The 17,511-nt window shown below is 40.6% G+C and overlaps 1 protein-coding gene across 1 annotated transcript in view; it reads left to right on the top strand.

The window, feature by feature from the left end:
- The window catches only part of LOC147216733 (FRAS1-related extracellular matrix protein 2-like), a 62,171-nt gene that overhangs the window by 18,025 nt on the left and 26,635 nt on the right, over positions 1-17,511 (top strand). The window contains exons 3-4 of the mRNA XM_086176604.1: positions 4,681-4,827; positions 15,441-15,671. Coding sequence (XP_086032730.1) covers positions 4,681-4,827; positions 15,441-15,671 — 378 coding nt within the window. The remainder of the gene's footprint in view (positions 1-4,680; positions 4,828-15,440; positions 15,672-17,511) is intronic.

Genomic DNA, 17,511 nt, shown 5'->3' with positions numbered 1-17,511 from the left:
CAGGATCTTTTTCTGCTGTCGATATCAATGTCTCGCTGTGGCAATCTTTTTTTTTTTTTCCCCTCCTCTGTTTATTAGAAAAATGAATAAAGTAGAGCACCTGGGGAAGACTTATAAACTTGTCGACCGGATAACTAACCAAACGGACGGACAGACAACTTCTGTGCTTTTAAGCATTTTCAAAAACTTCATTTTGCCCTTACCAAAAGGACTGAACTTGATATAAACAAGTGTTTTAAAGTGATTTTAAAGATCCAATCCTGCTCACAGACATTAAGAATGGCAGTATTGCTCGGGGCCACATTCACAAACCATAAAGAATAATGTAACTGTAGTACAGACGAGGGTTATTAGCACTTCTGTTGATGAGGTTTTTCGAGTTGATGGTTGTATTTCGCTGGATCTGGATGTTCCATTCAGCAGTTGAGACCGAAGAATCATAAAGGTTGTTTTGTTTTCAGTATAAAAGCACTCCGTCATTGCGTGCATTTGCAGCTGTTAAGAAACATTTCGTGCTTCCATTGTGAAAACCGATTTGTCAATTCCTAAATCGTTAGCGTCATATTTATATCATATTTATATGTTTATATTCATATTTATTTCCAGAATGTCGGGTATTTCACCGGTGAACTACTTACTCGTAGGGGATGTCCAATTCTCCATAAGTGACTTAGATGTACGTCATACATACGCTGATATACGTAAATATCCATAAACATCTTAAACAAAGTGAAGGCTTGACCTCTGGAACAAATCTCTGTTTGAAAAGTTCCATTGGATGACTTCAGTTAAAATACAGCAAACTATAAATACATTTTATTAAGTTTGATGCAATATTGTTCCATAGTTGCTTCAACATTGTGTGTTTGCATTTGGTGCAACAAAATACAAACATTAACGGAATTGTAGGAGCTTGTGTGATAAAACCGTCTGATATTACTCACGATATATAGTATTTGGATTCTTGTCCTAAATGAATAATTGTAATTGAACATATATTGAACAACAAAATAATAAATGACATTACTTTTTGTGGTTATATGCATTAAAGCTCAGCTTTATACATGAGAAAAGAGCTCACATAAGGCAGACGTGGGGAAGCTGATGTGATGTCATGCTACATCTTCATACATCCTGGAAAATCTGAAAGATGACAAATCAATTGAAAAAAGAAAGGAAAATCTTGTGTTGACCCAGAGTCACGCTTCTGCACGACTGTCAGAGTGGCCAGATCTCGATGTGGCATGGTTTATTCACTACATCGGCATTAACAGTACCTTTTGCTCGCTCTAAGCGATCTCAGGCAAAACTGTTCTCAGTTCTACTACCTCAGTGGTGGAACAAACTTCCAGAAGCAATAAGACTAGCATCATCTATCTCAACCTTCAAGAAACAGGTAAAAACTGTTCTCTTTCAGGACTTTTTACTGCGCTGATGCCCCAGATCAGGTTAGGCAGCAAGTAAGGCTATGCAGTGTGTGTGTGTACGTTTGTGTATGTCTTTGTCAAAAAAAAAAAACCAACAAAAAAAACAACTCACTAACCCAAGCTTACTGTTCTGTATATGTCCTGTGCATCGTGTATTTGCAAGTGTATTTGCAGTCCCTATGTCCTCTATTGTAAGTCGCTTTGGATAAAAGCGTCTGCCAAATGCAATGTAATGTAATGTAATGTAATGTAATGTAACATAGACGACTGCTTGACCTGTACGGATGTAAAAATATATTGCAACGTCATGACAGTCATTTTAAGTCACTAATGCATTGAAAAATCATCTTTGTTTGAGAATTAGATGAACACAGTTACATTTAATACGGCAGCTTTTTTATAATCATTAACCCGAACATTAAGAGGAGAGAAACCCCTGAGTCTCAATGATAACTTGGAAGTTAATGTAAGAAAAGACAGGGACTCGTAAAGAAGACCATATTAAAAAGAGGAGAGAGGGCTCGTCTGCCTTCCATCTCCTGACGACGTCCTGGAAATGTCTTAATAAGTAATCTAGAAAGTCGTGGAGAGCCGCAGGGTTTGGTGAAAACCCACAGTGGTCACAAACTTGGATGATTTTAATAAGATAAAGATAAAGATTAATGTTTCGTGATAATAAATGTAAAAACCGTGCAGGTGTCAGAGACCCGGTCCTATAAAGTAGATGCTGCAACCGCCCCCGGCATCAAAACGGCGAAGTTTTCTCCCTGCAGATTTCTTTTTGGCGATCCTTGAAATTTACCGGACCGAAGCTCTGATCTGTAATTGGTTCAGAAAAACTCTTGTTGTGAGTTTTTTGTAAGAAAAACCTTTGAAAGTGGCTCTAAAGCCCATTTAGGTCTATTGAGGATGATTTCAAAGCTCCTTTTTTGTATGGTCAGCACATGTTAGAGGTCTTTCATCCTTCAAGCCGCTACGGGAACGAGACAGTCTGAAGCCTTGTGACTCAGATCCATATTGTCTGTGCACAACTCTTCACCTCCAAAGTGAGGTCACTCTCGCACAAGCACTGCCACGCTCGCACCCATGCACGAAAACACGTGTCCGCACACAAACACCTAAACACGCGCGCACACTCAGCTTATGCAGCATTTACCAGGCAGCCGGGATGAAAGCGAAGGTTTCGGCAATGTTGAAATCCAAGAGTTGTGCGTAAGCGTGTGTGTGTGTGTGTGTGTGTTTGAGCATGTGTGTGAGTGAGTGTGTGTGAATTTTTCATGTGCACCTGCTAAGTGAAGCTCAAACTTGACCCACAGGCTACTTCTGGAAAAATGTTTCTGAGAGTAGCTGTCCTCCTCAGCCTGGCATGTTGCAGCTGTGTCTGCGTTGCTGGAAAGTGCTAAACTTTTCACCTTCGTTACTTTTTGGTGCCCCGTCAGCGAGTTGCTTCTCTATTCGTCACGTCAAGAAATCGTTCCCGATAGAGACGAGTTCGTTTTAAAAAGACACGTGATGCCGTCCAGACAGAGTTAGTGTTTATTTTATTCTTTTAATTCCTGCATAATGGGGGAATCTGGATGACTTTTTCTTTATTATCGCCTCCTCACACAGAAAATTGGCGTTTCACTGTAACAGACGCTTTTGCGAGATGTCTGTCGCACTTTTTGTCCTAGCCAGAAATGTGACTATATAAAGAGGAATTACGTACTGCCCACATAGTTATCGCAGATCCAATTTCCAACTGCCCCTGATTTTTTTTATATGTTTTCATAATTAGGCATATTAATACTCACTGATAATCACTAGATTGCGTTTAGTTGATGTGTAGTATCCAGCGCACTAATTATGGTGGTGGACTCTAGCCGCAGATGTTATGTTGAGAATTTTAAAGTACCCAAGAATTTCAGCAGGACTTCTGAAATTACCAACCGACGGAGCAGATCTATTGACCTTCAATGGCAAATTATTAACACGTTCCCAGCTTAACAGTGAATTGAAAATCCCAAAGCACAGTATTTGCAAAAAGTTGATTATAGTACCAATTGGCTGGCACACCTACATCCAAATCAACCAAAATCCTAGTGGAATAAAATGTCAGGCCGCAGATTTTTTTTTTTTTTTTTTTTACAGAAAAGCCCGAACAAGTGGCCTACAGCTGGCAGTGTCCTCTGCGACTGTAGAGGTGAAGTGTACGCCTTGTCTGTTCTGTGAACAACCTTATTTCTGCAGCATTTAAATGGCGTGAATGGCTGGAAAAGAACAAACAGCAGTGAAATTGTCCTCAGCAGAGTCAAATGAGATTTCCTTGCTGACAGCCTACACATAGCATTTACACAATCATCCACCCCTGCATTTCCTTCTGCCCGCTGAAACACACACTGAGATTTGGTTTAACACTCACAGGGATTCCATGCATATTTAAGCATCGCTCACTGCTAGAAAAGCAGAAAGAATGGAAAAAAAATACTGGTTGTACACTTCTTTTATCTCTGTTTTACAATGTTTTCTCACCATTTTCAACTCAAAGCACTAAATTTCCCCGCTGTAGGTGGATAATGTAACCACTCAAAGCGCCATCATTCCCGTCGTAATGTTGAAGGGGTCGCTGTGTTGTAGCTTTGTCAGCCCAGCCTTCCTCAACAACACAGAGTCGAATACTTCAACCCTTTCCATCATCCCGGTTCTCACGAACATGGAGAAGAAAACCAACATTAATAATAAAAAAAAAAATAAAAAAAAATATGTCATTTGTCTGCAAGAGGCTGACTGTTGGAAATGGAATACTAAGCCGTGTGGCTCTTCATGAATCACTGACTTGTCTGCAGCACATTTGTTGGACCGATCACAGAAAATGATAAACATTTACCATTCCCACAAGATTTTCTCTCAATACTTTTTACCCAATAAGAAAATAGTTCACTGCTCCATTAAATATTTAAATCTTATAATATCAAACAAGTACATAAATGACATGCGCGCACACTTATGCAATTATATCCTGCATTCCCCAAAATTGAGTCGGGAGCCTGGCTGGTTTAGAAGAGTTTCAAGAAAAAATTATTTCCAATTCTCTTTAGGTTTATATCTGCAGAGCACTTTTAACGTTCGCGTCTCTTTGAAAAGCCAGGATCTCTCCAAATAAATGGAAAAACAGAGGGTTATAGTGTGGCAATAGTGGTAAACCATCTGTCAAAACAACACTCAAGTAACATATGGATATATAATATTTAAAAGTGTGATTCTTTCTCTCCAGGAGGGAACAAACTGAAAGCGCAGCAGTTTCGTCTGGACTGGGCCTGGATCTCTCTGGAGAAGGAGTACTATGTGGTGGATGAGGAAGACAAGTTCCTGGAATTGGTGCTCAAACGGCGAGGCTATCTGGGAGAGACTTCTTTCGTTGGTCAGTCTGAATCCTTTTTCTTTTCTTTTATTTTCTTTGCCTTTTTTTTATTACCAAGAGTGCAGTGACAGGTGTATGAGCCAGCATGAAATTTGGAATTTGGTATCAGCAATTCACCCATCTGTGGGAGAAGCAGGTTAAGTCCAAAATTTGCTGTCTGCAGGACTGCAGTCCTTGGATAGCACTTCTTGGATTTGATGTACTTATTTATTTGTTATTTATTCAAGCATGTTTCAAATAGATGTATCTATCTATTTACTAATTTCACAAAATCTGATATTTTATGGTAAGTTATTCATCCCTTTTACGAGGTGGCTGTTTGCAGGTCGTGCTATAATTGGTAGCGCCAAACTGCATTATCACGGCTTAGTATAATCTTGTATTTTTGGATTTATTTTTTCAAAAAGAAAAAAAAAAGCCAGAGGCCTTGTTTTGCAGTTATATGCTTGTTTACATCTATTAACGTTGTTTCATTAATATTTTTACTGGGTAAAATATGTCAAATCTATGAATATGCCCAAATCTAAAAATTTGGGAAAAGTAGGTGTTTAATGAGCCAGTATTCAGACATGAAGCTGTTTTCATAGGCTGTCTTACAACTGTTTATTACACACAAAATGATTCACAGCAGCACAGACGTGTGCACGGGCCGCTCGGATGCTGTCATACCTGCCTCGTTTTCTGGCTCCTCGGTGGATTGTTGCCTCCTCAGCGTGCCGTCCGCTTGTGCGCTCTCGGGTTAACGCCGTCTGCCTCGAAAACGTTGTCTCTATTCTCGTGTTTGCTTTCACGTTGGTGGGATAACTATCAATTATTCAAATCTCTGATCTACCGTTTGTTATTTAATGATTCAAAACGAAATTAGCTGCTTCCAGTTATTGCTAACTTTTCGGCGCAAATAATAATGTACCTCGGTAAATATTGTGGGACAGTGAAGCAGCAACAATGGGAAAAAAAAGCTATAGTTTTGTTGATGACAGAAGAGGACAAACTCACCAGGGGGAGAAAAAAAATAAATAAAAAAGAAAGTTTTTGCTCCTGAAATGTTTTTTTTGTTTTGTTTATAGAATAAGTAATTTCTCAAAAATTATTTGTTGATCTAACTTGCGGAATTAAAGATGTGACAAGCTGCAGTCACAGCTTGAAGGGAAAGGGAGATTTCACCACGGCTGGTTCATTTAGAGATGAACGGCAGCCTGGTTATACAGATTTTACACGCCGATTAGCCATTCTGTATTTTGCATGAGGAGGCAAAAGCCATTCAATCATTTTATGTAAATTCTTCTTCTTTAATCCCGCCTCCTTACACATTTTCATGAATTAACTGAAAAATCAATATCGAGAAAAAAAATACTCTTTGTGGTCATTTGACCTGCAGTTTGCATTTTGTCATCCCTGTTTGGACTCACTCATCGGTGCCTGCCTGACTTTAAACAACTGTAGATAAAACTTCACAAGTTATTAATTTAATTTAATTTAATTTAATTTAATTTAATTTAATTTTGTTTTATTTTATTTTATTTTATTTTATTTTATTTTATTTTATTTTATTTTATTATTTGTCAGGTAAATAATGTGATATAATTTATGGAATTCAATATTAATTTTCACAATTCTTGAAGTATGACGTTCTTTACTTTTGTCATGTAGCTGCCTCACGTGCACGCACACACAGACAACAGCTTCAGTCACCTCTAATGGAGTGAAGCTCTCCATTAGAAGGTCAAACTTAACGTACGCCTGGTTCTTTTCCTTTTGTAATTTCTTTCAAAACAAAATATTGCCAGATTTATTCCGAAATAAAATTAAAATTACTTTGGCCGTGAGTCGTGTTGAAACTTTTAAATGTTTTTTCTGTTATTCAGGAGTATAAGCCGTAAGAGGTAGGCAACACTGTGTAGCCGCGAGCTGGCCACACTTCATTTGCTGGGTTGGCGTATAGTGAGGAACAGTAGCTGTCCCTTTTATACATGCACTCCAAACTAAGAGTTTTTTAGATTTCACCCAGATAGGTTTGATAGCAAGCGAGATTCATTGGCCATTACATGGTCTTTAACCAAACAGCTCCCTCATGACTGATCCATTGGATCCCAGGATGGGCTTCTTCCAGAGGCAGGAATGCGTCCATGATGAGTTTATCATGCGTCTGGAGCCAAATAAAAACAGCTGCTGCCAAGGAGCCATCATTTATACTAATAAACCAAAAAAGACACAGAAAACACTCGAGATATATTCTACTGAGATTGGATTTTTTCCTTGCCATCATTGATAATGATGTAATTTATAAGCATTAATACAGAACATTCTCCCCATCAGCCATTTTCTGCAGTTTTTCTATTTACACAGTATTGTTTTTCACCGGTGCCTTCAATGATTTCAACAATCAATCAGAGCGAAACAGGAATTTGACATTTTTAATGCAGCCGGTCTTTATTTCCCACATAAAGACACCTTTTTATTTGTCTGCAATGTAGAAAAGAGATTTGTAGTGCTGCAATTTTACAAACTAATGCCACACCGAAGTCCTTTACGAGGGCGGAATCGACGAGTAGCACTAAAGCAACCGGGAGGGAAAAGAAACGGTCGACAAAATCTGACATTTACATGGACGGACAGAAACTTTAATTCTCAGAGATGTCGGGTTCGCTTTAAACTTGGAAGAAGTCTGACAACACAAGAGCCGGAAGGCATATAATGTTAAACAACCGTAAGGCAGATTTGACTTTTTTCCTTTCGACTTTACTTTGCCATGTCTCTAAAATTTCATAAAGTGGATGACAACTGCCTCATCTCGAAGCAGCTCCCATCCCATAATGTCCCTCCTTGCAGAAATGTGACCCGGCCAGATAGATTTAAGCTATTGATACGTTTTACCAGAAACAAACAGTACTTGAAGATGGCTGCTCTTGAGCCATGCCATAATACACATAATTAACATAATAATAACCATCTCGAGCCACCTGGATTGTTCCTGCAATGCAGTGTTTTCTGTTAAGCCATTCAAATCTTTCTTTCCAGTTCCTTCACAAAAGTTGAGTCTTTGGTTTCTAACTGAGCCTTGAGAATAATCAGCAGCTCATGATTCTGTCACCAGGCAGATGGCATCTAGACAGAGTTTAGAAAAGCCTGTGTCACCGCCAAATAACCTAAAATAGAAATATGCTCCCATCAGAGGTGCAGCTCTCACTCATAGTCGTATCTTTCATGAATGTAGTTACACTAAACCAAAGCCTCGTTACATGTTTTCACCATCATTACATTTTTTTTTTAATTTTTTATTTTTTGTTACTTCGTGTTCTCCACAGCCTGTGTTCCTGCCAGCCCCGGCAGATCAAGGCCTTCTTTCTTTTATTTACAAGAGAAAACGTCTCTTTAAGGGCCTCCAGAGTTAATTCTGTCTGAAAGCTCCTACGAGCGACTTTTAAAACATTCACATTATCAGTGGAAGGCAGATGTTTAATCAGCCGCTGCAGCGTGAATGGCTACATTTGAACTTTGAGTGATATTAGTGCTTTGTGACAGAAAATGACGTTGATTTGAGAAGACTGGAAATGATCAAATCACATGCGATTGTGAAATCGGTTTGAATAGTGAAAGTGATCGTCGCACCTGTGGCGGCGCTTTCGCGGTACCAAGCAGACCGGCTGAAAGCCTGAGGAGCTTTGTCTTTAAGATTTGAGGATATGGGGTGTTTAGAAGCGGCACTTTGCCCTTTCCTCTTGTTTGCCTCTGAGGACTTTCTGCAGTTTCCGAGGTTAATAGCGTGTTGATGATGTCCCCGAACTCTTCCTTAAACCGACTTTGTCACGCTTCATCTCATTTGCACCGGCTGAGGCTTCGGCTGCAAGCAGATTTCCGTGCGCTGCAGCCGTCGTCTCTTCCTGGATCCATCTTCACCATTGTGTCATTTGCTCGCAGAAGTCTTCCTGCAATGTGTGTGTGTACGCGCAGGTTTTGTGTGAGTGTGTCTTTTGGCCTCACATGAAAACTTGCTTGCTGACTACCATCTGTTTGTGCTGTTGGCCTGTAAGCATCTGTTTTTTTTTTTTTTTCTGACCAAGAACTCACACACACACACACACACACACACAAACAAATTTGTTCTCAAAGCTTTCTTTTTTTTTTTTTTGAACTGAAGGTCAAACGCAGCATCTCATTGGTAAAATGTATAAAGGTGAAAATTTAAGTAGACGGTTTGCCAACTATGATATATTTGGATCATGACACAGTCATTAACTAAGACCTCTCTGGTCAGTGTCCACCTGTTTTAACTAGGAAGATGAAATGTGGTTCGGTTTGGGGCGACACATGGTGCAAAACTGGAATCTGATCAAGGTTATAGATTTCAATGTTCTGGATTCTGGAGCCAAAGGAACATGTGAGTCCAAAAACAGTGGACATTTGGAAGAAGCGAACAAAGAAGAAGGAACACCTTCAAATCCAACACGCCCCCCCCTTACATTTCACTGATGTTTTAACACATTATGGCTTCATTTATTTCTAAGGGTTCTTGGACGTGCCGGCATAGTTTGCAGTGTGTTTGAAAAATGTGTTTTGAATGACTCCTCGTGAGGCTGGAGTGACTGGAAAAAAAAGCCTTTGCAGGATTTTACGCTGAATCTTAGTGAACAAAGTCAGGGTTTGGAAAAAAAATATCAAGTGTCGAATTTGAATTAATATGGCATACATTGAATTATTTACATCCGAGGATCGAATGGCGCGGCTCGGTCGGAGCCAAATGCTTCCAGTTCGATTCCCGTTCTCCTGTCAGTGAGCAGGACACTGAACCCCTAACTGCTCCCCGGGCGCCGCTAAGTGGCTACTCCCTGCTCATGGGTCCTCCATAATGGGTGAGAAGCAGACAGCGATTTTTAACAGCATGAACATGGCAAGAATAGATGAAACTGACCCCCTCCGCCACCTCCGGTCGCTTCATTTTGCCATTAAACTGCTGTCAGCTCGACAACCGCTGAGGCTGAGCCGCGTGAGATGGCGTCCCATAAAAATATGGCCGACTTATGCCTCTGTAATTTTTCCTTTTTTTTGAGACTTCCTTTTATATTTGAGACCGGACAACTTCAAACCCCAGAGAATAACAACAGGACTGTCAGCATGCCGCAGACAGAATGTAGTATGCCAGACACACTTTGTTTATGTGCGTGCTGGATTACATCGAAAACACTAACCAGAGGACAACCATCTGCTCTCGGATTTATTTGGGATTTTCCTGACCCGCATCAGTGGGGAAAGTATTATCATTTTTAAATGCAAAAGAATTTTCACTTTATCCGTGTTTCATTTTTAACCCAGCAGGTAAATCTTAAGAAATTCGGAACTTTCTCATAGAGGGTACCAGAGTGCAGAACCAACAGTGTTTCCTGTGGGTGAAAAGGTAACTGATAGCAGAAAAGGTAAAAAACGCAAGTGCTAAATAGTAATGGGAAAGATCAGCATTTCTAAACACAAGAAGAAAATACACCTACTCTTTCTCGTCTGCACATATGCATGATCGACGACCCGCGCTCCGCACACTCCCATCAGCTAACACCGACGGATAGCGGTGTGGTGTCGGGGGTTAGCTGGCGGAGATCAGCTACATGTGCTCGCTCTTCGCCTCACACGCAGGTAGACGAGGTATCAGTGAGGAAGGAATGCTGAGATGAAATCAGGGTTCAAAGGCCCGTTCAGATCTGGCTTCAACAGGAATCGTGGCTGATGCAAACACAAACAGACAGTTGCTGAGAAACGTGTGAAAAAGTGCTGAAAAACTGATTTCCAAATGTAGTAAGAGGGAACCCTACTGGAAAGACACTGACTGAAGGCTAATCAAAATCCAGCTTAAATATATAAAAAAAATCCTGCATATAATGGTTTTATTAAAAATTAATTACATTAATGTGTAATTAATATTAATGCAAAAATATATTCATTAAAGGGTAGGTGTGTCTTTATCATTTGCATCCTACTCCTAACCTCTCTCACTTGTAGGGTTATTTGATGGAAAGTTCTCTAACAGTACTATTATTATTATTATTATTATTATTATTATTATTATTATTATTATTGTTGTTGTTGTTATTGTTATTGTTATTACATCGTTATTAATAACACTACTAATAATAATAACTATAATATTTTGTTGCTGTCATTATCATTTTTTACTTTACTTTTATTATTATCACTATTGAATAACTGTAATATAAGTGTCCTATCAATGGAAGCATGGGTGATTTTTTTCATCTGATGTTTTTTTTAAACGTAATTTTATTTATTATTGGTAATACTGTGCACCCAAACAATGCAGAAAAAGCCTTTTGGCTTTGCAAAGTCTATCAGGGTGTTCTGCGTTGTTAAATGATCAGATGTAATCAGTGAAGACACTTTTTTATCTTCATTTTACCCACAGTTTTACTTAATAAAACACCAGGTTTTGTAATAAAAAATCATGATGGAAAATACGGTTTATAAAAATAAGTGATATTATAATAACTGATATTAACACGAAAGAAAAATTGCTTTCCCTCACCAAAGACGGCACCTCTCAGAACCTCAGGTCTGTGCCGAAGGCTACTACTTAAATGGTTTTGACTCCTGCTCTTCATTGATATTTCTGCCTGATCCTCCACCTTTCTTCCTTCACCTCTGCAAAACACCGTTTATATCTCCCTCTCCCTCTCAGAGGCTTCATTCTTCCGCTGATTCTTCATCATCTTTGCCTTTTTTTTTGTCCTCAAGCCTTTGTTGGTCCGATCAACATTATGATCATCTTTCCTTTCTTTGCCTTTCTTTTCTCTTTTTCTCTTCTTCACTTATCCTTGTCTTCAGTAAAGAAATCCAAAAGGGAAACAAGATGGAATTTATGTAATTTTCTTTCCTATTGTAAGTCAGAGCTCGCTCCCAATAGACTTTTTGCCCTCCTCTGTCCTTTTTATATCTTCCCTCGCTCTCAGAGAGAGAAATCGTGGCCCTTTAACAAGGTGTATTTTCCAGGTTAGATGTATCATCTCCTGCTGCAAAGCCTCATTGTTGTTGCCAAGCAGCATGAATCCCTAAGCAAGAAAGAATAGAAAAGTGGTGCCCCTTCACCTCCTTTAGACAGATCTTTATCCCAGATGTCTTGATGTGAAATTGCCTCTATGGTGAAACACCCATGAATGTCTTTCAAACTCCATGATGGATTGTATATTATCCATGCATCGGAACTCATTGAAATCGTTCTTCCTTGAAAAGATTTCCTCTCAGGTCTGCATTATTCGATTTGGATCATTTGAATGGAAATGTTGCCTTCCGACCCCTTTTAAGTTGAAAATCCTTGAGATTTCTCTTCTCATGTAGCCAACATTCTCTTTCAGGCTTTAACATCCATTCATACTCATGTGAAAAGGACATTGGAAACCGATCCAAAAACTCATCTAAACAAAGATATGCAAGATCGTAGAATTGGAAAAAAAAATTAAAGAGGAAATGTAGGTTAGCTGGAGTAAAACCTTGACTATATAGGAAATATATAACTCTGATTGTAATACCAAATTATTATGAGACTTGAAGTTTGGAGGCTGACAGTTTGAAGAATGAAGCGACGTTAGTTTTACCTTGGACTGAACTTTTCACTTAGGGTTTCCTTCACAGTGTTTTTGGAACTTGAGGCTTTTTATAAAGCACCTCAGTCAATGCAAAAGGGGTTTTCTCCACCAAGATGCCAAAGCCAAAGTTTTTATTACATTTCCTTTTTTGATAGATTTGACCAACATTCCCAATGAACCTTCTGTCCACTCGCAGTTCAATCGAACATTACTTTTTGTCTCTATGAGAGAAATATAATATTCCATTTGCAGATTGCCATGAAACAGATTGAGCACAATGCTTCCTGGAGAATTAATCGTTTTCATCTGAGTGGGGAAAAAAAGTCACGCAGTCATTGAGAAAACCTCATTTATTCTATTTCATTTGAGTATAGCGAGCAAGTGATCGAGGGTTGGACAAACCGAACCTCCAATAGCGACGTCTCCGATCTCCCGCAAAGGCGCTCATCTGCTTCGCCGTCGGTGCAAATATGATACAAAATCACAAAGCAGTTATCTGATGACACTTTCCATGTAGAGCAGGTCTGGACCACAATCTTTAAAATCATTTAAAGAAACCTAATATTCCCCCAGGAGCAATCGCTCGGCAATTGCGGCAAGGAAACACTGCCTTTTACCGGTTCGGAAAACTTGGACAGATCCCAGCTCAAAACCCGGTTGGGGTAAAGGAGAGAGAGAGAGAATTTCAAAATGTTTAAAGAAAAAAAAAAAATGCAATCGGCTCTCCAGTATGTTTTAGGAAACAGAATATGCTAAATCTGCTCGGACGCTTTGTCCGTTTCCTTCAATCGGCGTTCATTTGCAGGGATGTAAGATCTCACTGGAACTGGGGTGTCGGTCAAACAGGCCAACATTGCAAGACACCAGCAGAGGCGTCTGGGTTTCCCTCAAAGTGAATCCGTACGTCGTTTCTTACAGTTACATTACATTATATTACATTATATTACATTGCATTTGGCAGACGCTTTTATCCAAAGCGACTTACAATAGAGGACATAGGGACTGCAAACACACTTGCAAATACACAATGCACAGGAAATATACAGAACAGTAAGCTTGGGTTACACACACGCACACACACACACACTGCATAGCCTAACTTGCTGCCAACCTGATCTGGGGCATCAGTGCAGTAAAAAGTCCTGAAAGAGAAACGTTTTTACCTGTTTCTTGAAGGTTGAGAGAGATGATGCTAGTCTTGTTCTGCTTCTGGGAGTTTGTTCCACCACTGAGGTAGTAGAAGTGAGAACAGTTTTGCCTGAGATCGCTTAGAGCGAGCAAATGGTACTGCTAATAGGTTTGTATTAGAGGAACGTATTTGTATTATCATTTTGGTCAGATATGCTGGACCTGTTCCTGAGGTGGTTTTGAGTGCCAGGGTCAGGACCTTGTGCTTGATCCTGGCAGCTACTGGTAGCCGGTGCAACTGGATGAACAGAGGTGTAACATGAGCCCTTTTGGGTTGAGTGAATACCAACCGTGCTGCAGCATTTTGTACCATCTGCAGTGGTTTTATTGCACAAGCAGGTAGTCCAGCTAGGAGGGAATTGCAGTAGTCCAGGCGGGAGATGACCATGACCTGAACCAATAGCTGTGCCGACTGTTGGGTCAGGTGGGGTCTGATTTTCTGAAGTTACAGTTCCTCCGCCGTCCCTTCCTTCCTCTAGAACCGCCTCAAAACTCTCGGTTGAAGAACAAAACACTCCACCGCGCTCTGTTTCTTCCGCTGCGCACCTTTGTTGTTTTCTCGTGAAATATTTAAGGAACATCGGAGATAGATCTGGAAACGATCTTACTCCGTCATTTCCGAGCGCAGGAAACGCCGACGGTCTTCACAGAAGGTGTGAATGATATTGTTACACGCGGGAGACCGTAGTTGGTTGTTCTTGGCTGCTGTGGCCGACGCAGATGCAGTCAGCAAGACGGGACAAGGGAGACAATTTGTCATGACGTACAGTGAGGTAACAGGTACTCTGAAAGCACAAAACCAGGTGTGAAAGCGCCCCCGCCCCGTAAATTTCGACTCTTGGCATTTACAGATAGAGAAAATGAAAATGTAATCTCGGCAGAGGTAACGAACCTAGAAATGGGAAATGGTGAACGATCTGGAGGTTTTTGATCATGAATATCCCCCCCCGCCCGCCCCACCACCACCCATTGTGGGCTTCAGATTAATATTATCAGCGAAGTTCCTCACGGCTCGAGTGTAATTGTGTGAATTTGTATTCCTCTATGTGCAGACGGGGAAGTTTTGCATACAATAGTCAATAGTCGCAGATCCTCCTGTGTGATGTGATCTAATGTATGCAGTCTCATCTGCATGTGCCATTATTTGTTCTCCACGTGGGGCTTTGAATTTCTTCACGAAAAAAAAAAATGGAACACACCCTTTTGCATTTTCTTGATCCCATGAGGCGGCGTGAATTTAGACAAGAGAATACGAGTAGCGTATTTCCAAATAATACATAATATGGCTCGTGGCGCCGTGGATATCTAGATTTGCGTTTGATGTCAAATCTAAGACGGCGCTTTGAAGGCGTATCAATGAGCATGAATGTTAGATGGACCATAAACTCACATGTAAGACCACTTACAAAGGAAATGAAAGATATTTGAGAAGAGAAGGAATCAACACACAAACCAACACACTCACACTGAACCTTTGAAAAGTAACCAAGGTTGCTAATCCTTCTCAGTAAGGTGGCATATGCTTATTTAAATGTTTCAGTTACAAATTAATTTCACACATTCCTGAGGCTCTGCTATTGAAGAAGTGGCGAGGAGAAAGTGCCTCCCGTACTCTTTTTGTAATCACTTTCTCGACAACATTAAAAGGTGTGAGTATCTAATCTATTTTTCCATCTGTTTCTCCCTCTTATCTGTTTCTCTTCATGTTCTCCTCCTTTGTTTTGTCTTCCTTTCGTCCCGTCTTTTTATTATTTTATTTATTCATTATTCTTTTGACTCGTTTGTTTCGCCGTCCTTGCCCCGTCCTCCTCCTCCTCCATCTGCATCTTTCACCCTTTTCAGGAATCGGCACCCGGGATGGAAGTGCAAAAAGGGATGAGGATTTCAAGGGTAAGTCCCAGAGGCAGGTCCAGTTCAACCCGGGTCAGACCAGGGCCACGTGGCGGGTGCGGATCCTCGCCGACGGGAAGTACGAGCAGTCCGAGAACTTTCAGATCGTGCTGTCGGAGCCGGTGATGGGAGTGTTGGAGTTTCCGGACACAGCCACAGTTGAGATCCTAGATCCCGGTGATGGTGGGTACTGATTTTTAAAGATTATTAAATATGTCATGTTCTGTTCATTTGTTTGTTTGTTTTTTTGGACCTGTAAATGTAAGAGAAATAGGGTAATCGCGGTTGGGCAGTTCATTTTTACTAGAGGCTATATGAGAAACCTCAACGCTGTTGGAGGGCCAAACGCACATTATAAGAAAAGCAACACACTGGTGTAACAAAAAGGAAATAACGTTCACTTGGGCCGGACAGGGACGTCTAAGGGCCACGTGTGTGTGTGGCCCCCGGCCCGTAAAACACTCCAGTCTGGGCTAAATGCTAACAAGAGTTGCTAACGCTTTTGAAAACGTTAGTCAAAAGGTTAAGGGGTTTGCATGTTTGCATGTTCTCCCGCTGTCTGCGTAGGCTTCCTCCGGGTTTTCTGCTTTCCTCCCACAGTCCAAAAACTTCCAGGAGATTCATTGGAAACCCCAAACTGCCCAGACTTGTGAATGGTTGTGGCCCTGTGATCGACATTTCACCCAGACCAGGGCAACACCCGCCTCTCATAGCATCCCCACGATCCCGAACGCAGGATAAGCCGTATAGATAATAATTGAATGAACAAACGGTCGAAAAGTAAATAACCTAGAGATGATCGAAGTCTTAATTAAAATATTTCTTCATTTTAAAGTTATGCTATTGATTTTGTTTTTTTGTTTTTAAGGAAAAGGTTTAGGGAAGGAAAATCTGAAAAAAAAAAACTTTTTTTTTTCTTCTACGGTTTATATTCATTCATTTAAATCATATCGATGTTAGTGTCTTTTTTTTTTTTTTTAGTCATCTGCCACAGAGGTGTCTGCTGTCTTTCAAATATAATGAAAGGAAATGGGATTTTCTCTAGTGGCGTTCAAAGAGTAGGAAAATTACATTTGAAAAAAAAAAAAGCCAAACGAGACATCTCTCCCCAGGTGTCACGGCCGGGTCACCCAATACACAACTATCACCGCAGGTACGATCAAGTTTCAAAAAATCGTGAGGACACGTGGGTTCAAAAATGGAGAATGCCACTCTGACATTTCAGTTCCTACATAATAAATAACACCTACTGTACGTCTTCTTTGATGTGTGAAGCTGGAGTCTGGATAATAACACGCAACCCACCGTCACAGCCTCGGCTCGCCGTCAAGCAGAGATAACTAACACTGTTTTGACGAGTCACGATGTTGTTTATTGTTATTGTATTTTGGCGCATTTGCATACGCGGAGGACAAAGATTATTCCCTGAGTGTAATTACAGTTAGTTTCTGCTCATCTAAGTTGATGAAGAGTGCAGTTTAGGAGCACTTTGGTCTCCCGCTCTTACTGCGGCAGTTTATCAGTGCGTGTTTGTCTGCCTCTCACGGTTATCTACTTAAAATGTCCGACTATTACACAAACTATCCTTCTCCTCTCTCTCTCTCTCTCTCTCTTTTAAATATGCTGTAATCTGTCATCCTTACTCTTCTGGCCCGTGTCTTTATTGGAACGTTAAAACAAAGTGGCCGACTGCGCCCGTCCAGAGGCGTCTGCAGCCTTCACGCCGTTTTGATTTCTGTGTTAGCCGATTTTTTTCCCCGAGTATTTTCAAGTAAGTACGAATGAGCGAGAAACGACGAAGCTTCAATCACACTGACAAGACACTTTGGGCGCTCTGTTGTCAGTGTTCTTCTTCTCGCTCCATCTCTGCGTCTTGACACCGCCCTCACCCAACACATTCTCCTTCCTCCATCTATCCTCCCCTGTGGGTTAATTATGGTGTGCGTGGAGGACAGGGGCTGGTTTGTTTACTGTCATCTCTAAGGATTGTCTAATGTGACAGAGATGTGCCACTCGGCTCTCT

The sequence above is a fragment of the Fistularia commersonii genome, chromosome 29 (assembly GCF_037954325.1).
Source record: "Fistularia commersonii isolate RoL2024-O1a breed Wild chromosome 29, RoL_Fcom_v1.0, whole genome shotgun sequence".
Classification (NCBI taxonomy): Eukaryota; Metazoa; Chordata; class Actinopteri; order Syngnathiformes; family Fistulariidae; genus Fistularia; species Fistularia commersonii.
This window is presented reverse-complemented; position numbering and strand designations above follow the sequence as displayed.